The sequence below is a fragment of the Bos javanicus genome, chromosome 11, assembly GCF_032452875.1.
Source record: "Bos javanicus breed banteng chromosome 11, ARS-OSU_banteng_1.0, whole genome shotgun sequence".
Lineage (NCBI taxonomy): Eukaryota > Metazoa > Chordata > Mammalia > Artiodactyla > Bovidae > Bos > Bos javanicus.
Window position 1 is genome coordinate 50428593 of NC_083878.1, and position 10868 is coordinate 50439460.

General features: G+C 40.0%; 1 protein-coding gene across 1 annotated transcript in view; it reads left to right on the plus strand.

Annotated features, from left to right (window-relative positions):
• The window catches only part of SUCLG1 (succinate-CoA ligase GDP/ADP-forming subunit alpha), a 34852-nt gene extending 29335 nt beyond the window's left edge, over positions 1 to 5517 (plus strand). Inside the window, exons 8-9 of the mRNA XM_061432716.1 lie at positions 3592 to 3780; positions 5267 to 5517. Of these exons, the coding sequence (XP_061288700.1) occupies positions 3592 to 3780; positions 5267 to 5293 (216 nt within the window). The 3' untranslated portion in view covers positions 5294 to 5517. The remainder of the gene's footprint in view (positions 1 to 3591; positions 3781 to 5266) is intronic.
• Positions 5518 to 10868: the final 5351 nt, after the last annotated feature.

The window sequence follows — 10868 nt, forward strand, 5'->3', positions numbered from 1 at the left end:
GGGGTTCCTCCCCTGCCCCACCAGACGTTTTCCGGGTGCGGCTGGTTGAATTCTCCAGTGTGCAGACCTCGTGGTTGACGGAGAGCCAGCTGCACACTATGTTAAAGTGAATTTTAAAATGTGTTTAGAATACACAAATCCCTTGATGGGAAAAGCTAAACTTTACATTTTGTTTCATTTGCCATGTTTTCCTATTACTGATTGGTCTCATGGAGCTAAATTTTACTGAGGACCTACTGTGTACAAGCTTCTAGGTTGAACGGTGCAGGTGACATACTAAACGCTTAGCATGGTAACTGACACGGAGTGAATAGGGTAATCTTGTGTCCTGCGAGGACTGTACTATCATCATTATAATGACAGTAGTTATCTGCAGGAGTAATGTTTTTTAACCTTTATCTTGATGCTTTGAGTAGATGTTTTTGTCTTTTTTTGAGTAAGGAAACTGGCAACTTGCCAATGGTAAGTACTTCAGAGCTGAGGTTCCCTCCAGGTGTGCCTGACTTCTCCATTATACCAGCAGGGCTCAGGGACACGATGCCATAGTCCTGGGCATCTGTTCAGATTCCGCTCGTGCCATCCTAACTCATCTTTTTGTTTTTAGTCTTTCACAGTTCACGTTTCTGTGTCCTGTTCTCACACTACAGTTCTTCATAGTCTTTTCTATTGTATTTTTCGGTCCTTAAAAAAAAAAATCTCAAGTGACTCTTCTTTGACAGTAGGACAGAGTATACATTTGTCAGACATCCTAGGTTCACGCTAATCATGTTTCCTTCTAATGTAATATTCTCACTATTTGAATATGGGGACGGAGGGATCCAGTGGAAAGTGGTGCCTCTCAAGTATCAGATGCTGACATTCTTTGCAAAGCACATGGTGAATAAATGATTTAGCTTTTTCTTTTTAATTCTCTCCTATAGTAGATGCTGGGCATACAGAAGTAAATGAAAACATAGGCTTGGCATTCAAAGAGTCATAGTCTAGGAGGGGACTCTGTGGGGAATAAGTCACGGCCAGTGTGCTGTGGGTCATGATAGAAAAGTGTCAAAGGCACAGCAGAGTCACTGAACAGAAAACGAGCAACTGAAGGGCATTTGTGGGGAGAGTGGGAGGAAGAGTCAGAAGGGTTAGCAGGGAAGAAGAGGCTTGAGCCACGTCTTAAAAGGTAAGTCAGGATTTGCCAGGTATCCAAGGAGGATGGAGAACTTTCTCAGCAGAGGCCCAGAGGCAGAGCAGTCTGGCATTACTGGAGGATGAAGAGCAGGGAAGAGGGATGAGCACGAGGCTGGAGTCAACAGTGTCAGACCATGTAGAACCTGTAGAATCTGGCATGCTGGTGCCTTCACGAGAGTCAAGTTAGTGGAAGCAAACTGTGCTAGTGAACTTGCACTGCCATGCGCTTAAAAAAAGTCAATTTTATTTAAGAATGTCCTTAATGAAGTAGTAAAGATTATTAATTTTATAAAGTCTTGACCCTCAAGTCAGTAGTTTTGTGGTGAAATGGAAAGTAAAGCACTGTCCTATTTGAATCGTGAGCTAAATTACCTGCTTTTTTCATGGACCACCAGTTTTACTGGAAAGAATGACTGCCAGGCACCCTGGTTATTGGGTATTTATTTGGTGAATCTTTTCTCAACAGTGAACAAAGCAGTCCTGCTGTGTTTGTGTGTGTTGTCAAGGAAAACAACTCATTGCATTTGTTGACAATGATTAAGTTTGAACTTTCAAATGAATATTTTTAGAATACTTGTTTCTGCCACCATGAACTTGACAACTTCCCCCTACTAAAGACTTCTCTAATGAGGCTGGAGGTGATAATGAAGAATGATTTGTTGATATTGAATGATGAAATGTATCAGTGTTTAGAAGATCTCTATAACTCAGTGAACCTATATTTTCCTTCTGACCAATGAATGTTACAAAATCATTATAGGTAAAAGATCCAAAAAAATGAATGGATTTTAAAGTAACAAAGGACTGTGGTTCTGGATTCCAGCATTGCATCATCATCATCTTCTTTAGTCCTTCAGTCGTGTCTGACTCTTTGTGACCTCATGGACTATATGGCCCCCCAGGCTTCTCTGTCCATGGGATTTCCCAGGCAAGAATACTGGAGTGGCCTTCCATTTCCTTCTCCAGGGAACATTTCATCTAACCTTTAAGAAATTACCACTTGAAGAGGTCCGTTTCAGTGTCAAAGAATATCCTCAGTTATCTGACAGATATTTAAATATTTCTCCCTTTTTCAAGTACATATGTGTGTGAGGCCAGATTTTCTCTTGTACTTCAGCCAAAATAACATTTTTGCAGTAGATCTAACGTAAAAGCAGATATCAGAATCCATTTGCCTCTTATTAAATTAGACACTTAAGATTGACAAAAACGTAAAATAATGCCACTCTCCTCACTAAAATGTTTTTAAAAAATAGTTTTAAAAAATTATTTTAAGTGAATTAATAAATATTTATAAAATTTCTCAGCTTTCATTTCTAATACTATAAATATCAGATATAATCTACATTAAAAAAAGTTCTTTGGGATCCACAGTCATTTTTTTAAGTATAAGGGGTCTCAAGACCAAGTGATTTGAGAACTGCTGGTCTGGGAGAAGATAATAGTGCCTGAAGGCACCCAGATTCCACTTGTGCTCGGGTTCTGCTTTCTGTAGGCCGCTCTGTTTTACCTGGATGTCTTACTGCCTCTGAGTTACTATTGTGAACATGGTCTCTTCACTCACTGTGAAACATAACTGTATATTCATATGTTGCTCCATGACATCTATTAACTGATTGAGATATATATGTATTTTATATTATGTCTTCAGTAACATAAGTCTAGAGCACAGGAATTCTTTTTTTTCCTCCCACAGGAATTCTTATATTTCCTGTGTGTTGGGTTTTTATTTTTAACCTCAGAATCTACTGTTATGCTATGCTGTTTATGCATGTAGCAGTTGTGCATTAGAATGGATTTTTGTTGAATAAAACCAGTCCTGATCTTCCTTCTTAGACATCCTATAATGTTAGGAGAAAGGACCCTCAGCTCCCAATCTAATTTAGCTATTTCATTTCATAGATGAAGCAGCTGAGGTCTAGAGGTGATGGGCCTTGTCGAAGGTCCTGTCGCTTTAGTCAAGTGGAAATTGAGACTGGAGACTCCCAATCTTCAGTCCTTTCCAATATGCTATCTTTTTCTTTTAAACAAATTTATTAAAGGTAAACTAATAATGAATTAAGACAAAACAATCTGATCTGTGTCTTAATTTGTTATCACAAATCATAGAACTTACGTATTTTCAATTTTTTTTTCCAAGTGGAAGCGTCACATGTGTATGTGGAAATCAGCTTATGCCAGTGAAGTTGAAGTTTAATATCTAAATAGTTAACAGTTTTGCTTCAGGATTGTTTCTGTGAGTTTGGAGGAAAAGTTGAGTCATCTCAAAGGAGAATGCAGTAGTTTCAGTCACAGCTCAGTATTTCTGTTGGTTTTCTTAGTGATGATGAGTTACTGGCCCCAACCATTTGTCATTTTCTGGCTGTCATGAATTGGAGGTCCAGTTTTGATCGGTGTGTTTAAAATCCCACTTTCCAGGGTCCCAAGGCCAAGCCTGTGGTGTCCTTCATTGCTGGTTTAACTGCTCCTCCCGGCAGAAGAATGGGTCACGCAGGGGCAATCATTGCTGGAGGAAAAGGTGGAGCTAAAGAGAAGATCGCAGCCCTGCAGAGTGCTGGGGTTGTGGTCAGCATGTCCCCAGCACAGCTGGGAACCACCATGTACAAGGTGAGCTGGAGCAGTGGCCTGAATGCTCCGAGGTTATGGGCCTTAAAGTGGAGGCCACACGGGTGGCCTGGGAACCATGGTATTTTCTTCTGAGTCTCTTCTGTTTCTTTCATTCCGGTCTGCAGCTTAACGGTCTCTAGCAACCCCACCAAGATCCTAATATCCTAATTGAGCATGACCAGGAATAAGGTTCTGATTCAAAAACTTGATTCATTAAACATTTCCCTTTGCTATTTTGTGAGTAGTGAGATAGGATATATAAGAAAGGGTTTCAGAGTCCGTAAATGCTGTGAATTCCATTTTAGGAGTGGTGCAGAAAATTGCCTTGTGTTTTGTATTTTTCCATGGAGAGCCTTTGAGGTATAGTTGTACTGACTCCATAGGTATTTTTCCAGGGACAGAGGTTGAAAACTGACTAAGAAGAAATAAAAACTGGGAGTCAGGATGGATGGAGACTAAAGACAAGGATGGGGATTTTTAGTTGGTGTCTTCTATAATTTCTTTGCAGTGATTTTTGGCAGCCTATCTCTGATCGTTTAAGGCTCTTTCTCTTTACTTTTATGATGATTATAGACTTTACCAAAAAAAAAAAAAAAAAGGCAAACAAAAACCAAAATGTTGTACACATGCTGAAAACAGGCCCAGATACCAGATAGTCTTCCCAGGAGGGAACATGTTTTGCCATTGTGTTCTTTGGCACTGTCCTAGAGATAATAAAATAAACTTATTGGTTTATTGAATCTTTGCATGATCCTGTCTTATGGAATATGCTACTGTGTGCCATAGTGTTTAAAAAAAATCTAGGTAGTTAGTATTGTGAGGAAGAATCTTCTTTATTTGAGAGAAGAGGGAGGAAGGGAAAAAGCAAATGCTTAAATTCTTATTGAAGACATGTATTACCATTTTACTCCAGTAGGTGGCAGCAGTCACCTACACATCCTGTTGTATTCTAATTATCACAATGTAGAGAAATTATTACAATCTAGAGAAACTGATTTTCAGTATTGTTGCCTTTTCATATATTTCTGAGGTTCTTGACGTTTTGTTTAAATCTTAACTAAATCTGTGTTTAATTTTATTCTCTGAGAAACTAAACAAACTTGTTTCCATTGCCTTATTAAAAGGGCTGTTGTGGCTCACGCATAGCATTACATGTTTGGATAAGCACAATCAAGTTTGTCAGCTCCTAACTATAATACTGCAGTAGAAAATAAGTACAATTTAAAACCTCTCAGCCTCTGCATTTAGGAGACATAAAGTCTTAAGTTCTGAATCTAGCTTAGAGAAATCAGACTGACACGGACTCATTTGAAAGCTGTCATTTTGTGTTCAAGCACCTCATCCCGGTATATTTTACCTCTATAATTTTTGGTTGCTCAAGGGATCCTAAAGACAAGAGGTTTCAGAATCACTTTGACCATGAATGTAATTTGAGGCTTTAATCTTTTTATCCCCTCTCTCTTCTCCTTTTCTTCTGTTCCTGTAGGAGTTTGAAAAGAGGAAGATGCTCTGAAAGAAAAACAGACAGAAAATTCCTTAAGCCTATGGATGAATCATTGTAGCAATGGGAGCAGTGGCTGTTTGCTTCTGATGTCCACTGACCGTCCGCCCGCCCACCTGTCGCTGGTCTTTTCAGCACAACAGGAAGCCAAAACAAGGTTTAGAGTGTCCTACACTGAGGTGTTTTCACCTCACTAAATAAGAGGAGCAGCCAATAAATCTACTACTTGATTTGAATACGGTTTAGAGACTTTTTATTGTTCCACTGTGGGGATGGGGAGAGGGGGAGAATTGGAGGGGGCTTTGTGTGCACATGTGTGCCTGTGTGCATGGATGTGTCTTTCAGTGAGCTCTGTAGAGGACATTCTAATGAAAACTTTCGAGAGAATGAGTATAAACATTTCAGTTTGGCATTATCATAGATAAAGAGTGACTAAGTTTCTTAGTAACTTAGTTGTTACTAAGTGAATTACAATTTTCTCAAATCTACATATTTAATAGTCTTCATCTTATAGGATAGTTTTGAGGATTGGGGATAAATATATGAAGTCCTTGGCATGTGATAAGGCAACCTAATTTATGCCAGTGCCACCATCAGTTATCGATAGGATTATAGGTAGGAGCTCATCCAAGTTTCAGTTTTTGCCTAATTGGGGAGTGGAGAGTCTTCAATAATGCTTTGTTTTTCTGTGGTTCTGCAGAGGGCTGTTTCCTTCCCCACCCAGAGCCTACATTTCTCTGCTTGAGGTTTCAGACATTTCACTTTGAGAAAGCAGTTAGCCATCCTCTTGTTTGAAAGGAGCTTGTTAACAAACAATTCCAGTGGAGAAGCAAGAAAATATTCTCACATTGTGTAGCTGCCCTGAAGGAAACAAGAGCTTCTGAAAATAGTAATAGAAGAAGACCCTCAAGAAGGCTGTTTGGGGAGGCCTTTCTGGGGAGGAGTGATGAGTAGGTACTTCAGGGCTGGGAAGGTACCAGCCATGAAAAAGGAGGACACATACTCAGGCAAAGGCAGGGAGCAGGAAAGAGCTTGTTTTGGGGAGGTGCCTGGGGGAGTGATCCTGAGAGGGGCTGGAGGAGGTTTGGAAGACTGGGGAAACAGGTGTTCTGGGAGCTCCCATGACTGCACAGGCTGCTGCGGGTGCAAAGAGCAGGTGTTGGGGGATGGATTTAGCCCAAGTATTCCGCCTGGGCCAAGGACCGTGTCTTGATGGGCTTTGGGTCAAGCAGACTTTAGTTCCTGTTTAGTTGTTTCCTCATCTTGAAAGTGGGGCTCATGACCCCATCCCACAGGGTGCCTGGGTAGAACATGCATTGTGCATATGTGAAAGCGGACTCTACCAGGGCTTTATGTCACCTCATAACACTTTTGTGGGGGGTTATTTTTTAAAATTATTTTTCTTACTTTTTTATTCCATAAACTCTTGAACTTGCCTCCTGCTTGTGCTCAGGGCAGCCCAGCTGACATGATGGCCAGGGAGGAAGTCACTTCCAGTCTCTCTGGTTGGCACCTCCAGGGCAGACAAGTCTTTTGTCTGAGGCTTTGTGACAAGTAGACAATCCAGATGAGAGGCCAGTGACCTCAACATCCTTTGGAGGGTCCCAGATTCCAGGCTCAGCCCCCTATTCTTTCCCCAACACCCATCCCAAGATGACCCCTCTCTCCTCACACCTCTGGTCCTAAACCGGGAAGTTCAGTGCCCTCTTGACGCCTTCCCTCTCCCACCTGCCATCCTCCCTTTCTACTTCCCTTCGACTTTGCTTCCCATCTTCCCTTTCCAACCCCCGCAGCATCTTGAGAAGTTACCCACTCCTCATCTCTCACTGCTCTCTCCTCCTACAACTACTGCTCTGAGCAACTCAAACATACCTGAGCAGGATATTTGGTTCTGGTTTTTCTGATTTCATATTTACAAGCAAAAGGTAAAAGTTTAACTCATGACCCCAGTGCATTTTAAAAACTTTTATTACAGAAACTTTCAAACGTTTACAAAATGATTTTGGTAATATAATGAACTCCTGTGCACCCATCACCCAGCTATGACAATGACCAACATTTTGCTATTACTGTATGTCTACCTGCCATACAGACATACAAAAACCCATTCCTGCCAGTGTTTTTATTGTGATAGGTGTTTTGTCGGTAAAATTTATATTTGCTGAAATGCATAAATCTTAGCTGTGCATATTTAACAAATGGACAGAGGTATGTAACCACACCCTAATGAGGATATACAACATTTTCTTCATGTGAGAGAGTTCCATCCTATTCCCCCAATAGATAATCTGTATTTTTATTCACCTTAAATTAGTTTTTGTCTGTTATAGAAATGTATATGAAAGGATTGCTATTGTATGTAGTCTTTTTTTTTTAATTTGTATTTTTAAGTGGAGAATAATTGCTTTACAATGTTGTGTTGGTTTCTGCTGTACAACATGAATCAGCTCTAATATACGTATATCCTCTTCATCTTGGGCCTCCCTCCCCATCGCACCACTCTAGGTTGTCACAGAGTGCCAGGCTGAGCTCCCTGTTATACAGCAACTTCCCACTAGCTATCTATTTTACATATGGTAATGTATGTTTTTCAATGCTACTTTCTCAATTCCTCCCACCCTCTCCTTCCCCAGCTGTGTCTCTATTCCTGCCCTGCAAAAAAGTTCATCAAGACACATGTACCCCAGTGTTCATTGCAACACTGTTTGTAGTAGCTAGGACATGGAAGCAACCTAGATGTCCATTGGCAGATGAATGGGTAAAGAAGTTGTGGTGCATACATATAATGGAACATTGCTGCACTGTGCTGCATGCTCGGTTGCTCAGTCGTGTCCGATACTTTGTGACCCCCATGGACTATATGGCCGGCTCCTCTGTCCGTGGGATTCTCCAGACAAGAATACTAGGGTGCGTTGCCATTTCCTTCTTCAGGGAATCTTCCCAGCCCAGGAATCAAACCTGTGTCCAGCATCTCCTGCATTGGCAGGCAGATTCTTTTCCCATGGAGCCATCTGGGAAGCCCCTATGGTGGAATATTACCCATCCATAAAAAGGAATGAATTTGAGTTAGTTGAACTGTGGTGGATGAACCTAGAGCTAGTTAATACAGAGTGCAGTAAGAAAGAAAAGCAAATGTATTAACATATATGTATGGAATCTAGGGAAAAAGAAAGATACAGGTTTTATGTTTGGTTTCTTTCACTCAGCATGATCTCTGTGATGTTCTTCCAAGTCAATGCTTGTACCAGAACTCGCTCCTCTCATTGCGGAGTCCTGCTCCATGGTATGGACATGCCACAGTGTATGCTTGTACCAGATTCGCTCCTCTCATTGCTGAGTCCTGCTCCATGGTATGGACATGCCACACTGTGTTCGCCCTTTCTCTGCTTGCTGGCCCTCAAGTTTGTAGCTTTTGGCTGTGGTAGATTAAGCTGCTGTGATCCTTTATGTGCAAGTCTTTTTCTGAACATAGACTCTTTTCTTGAACAGATACTGGGAGTGGAATTGCTAGAAGACATGTTCTCCCCAGCAAAATGAGTCTGGTTTTGTACATCTTCATCAACATTTGGTATTTTTGAGCTTTAAAAATTTTGCCATTTCTAATAAGAGGTGTGAGGGGTATCTCATTGTGTTTCAGTTAGCATTTCCCTGGAAAGTAATGATGTTGAACATTTTTTAATATGTTTATGTTTTTGGTATTTCTTACTTTATGAAGTATCTTTTAAGTCTTTTGCCTATATTCTATTTCATTGGATTTTTTTTTTTTTGAGTTCTGATAATTCTTTATATATCCTAGATAAAAGACCTTTCTCAGATATATACCAATAGCTTATGAATATTTTCTCACAGTCTTTGACTTGTTCACTCATTTTATTGCTGGTATCTTGATAAATGAAAGTTTTTAATAAAGAGCAACATATCTTTTTTTCCCTTTTAATTCACTGCTTTCTGATCCTGACATGTTTGACTACTTCAAATTTTGTAGCATCATAAAAATTTTAGAATAAATTTGTTCATTTCTATAGGATGATGGTTGGGATTGAGTTAATTAAGTTTTATAAACTGTTTTGGAAAGAGTTGCCAGTTAACCTTATTGACTGTTTCATATTCCAGTTTTCTTTCTTGCAAAAATATACAAACATAAATTGATTTTTGTACATTGACCTTCTACCCTAAAATGAATTTATTAGACCTAGCAGTTTAAACATTTTTTTCTTTTAGCTTTTCTAATATAAAAATTCATGTTAACTCTGAGTAGAGTTTTGCTTCTGTTCCAGCTGTCATGCCTAGTTTCTCTTCTTCTTGATGTGTTGTACTTACTCAACGACAGTGTTGAATCAGTGTGAGAACGGATGTCTGTCTAGTTTTTCAATCTTGAGGTTCTTTTTCCATATTTCACCATTAAAGTGATGCTAGCTTGAGGATGTTCATAAATGTCCTTCCTTTATCCCATGGGGAAAATTTCCCTCTATTCTAAGTTAGCTGAATGTTTTTTTTTGTTGTTGTTTGTTTTTAAATTGTGAATGGGTGATGAAGTTTGTCTACTGATTTTTCTGAATCTATTGAAATGACTATTTCCCACCTCCTTTATTTGATCATTTTAAATGTTTCTTTCTGGGGAATTCATGTCAGTCTAGTGGTTAAGACTCCATGCTCTCAATGCTGAGGTTCCAGTTTCAATCCCTGTTCGGGAAACTAAAATCCTACATCCTGTGTGGCATGGCTAAAAAAAATTTGATTTTTAGACGTTAACTTGTATTCCTGTTCACAAACACCACTTGATTATGAGCCTCCCCTTGTCGCATGTTGCTGGAATACTTTGCTGATATTTTGTTAAGGATATTTGTCAAAACTTTGCTTCCTTGTAATATCCTTGCCAGGCTTGGTATCAGGATAATACTGACTTTATACAGTAATTGGGAAATTTTCCTTTTTTCCCTCTATTTTCTGAAAGAGTTGGTGTAAAATTGGTACTGTGTCTTCCTTAAATTTAATAGGATTCTCCTTGGATTTTTCACACCCTCTTCAGGAGGCTGGGTGTGTGGTAGGCTCTTGCTGAGAAAACAGCAGGGTGCTGTCAACCCGAAAGTAAGAATCGGTCACACCTTTTCTGGAGTCCTGCCAAAGCCTCAGAGAAATCCTCAGCAGGAATCTTGTCTCTTCAGTTCCCACTCCAACCCTTCCCCCTCAGGCGGAGATGCGGCTTCTCCTGCCCGCCCAACACTCCTGCTGTAGTTCTGCTGCTGCTTCTTTTTTTAATTGGAAGATTCCATTCATATGAAATGTCCAGAAATGGCAAATTTATAGAAACAGAAGTAGATTAGTGATTGCCTGGATCTAGGGGTGATAACTGTAAATGGGCATGAGGAATCTTTTTTCCCCCCATTCAAGCATTTCAGTGTTTTATTTTTTTAATTTATTTTTAATTGGAGGATAATTGCTTTAGTGTATTGTATTGGTTTCTGCCATACATCAGCATGAATCAGCCATCAGTATACATGTGTCCCCTCCCTCTTCTCCCTCCCTCCCACCTCCCACCCCATCCTACCCTCTAGATAGGGTGAGATCGGAGCACCTGGCTGAGCTC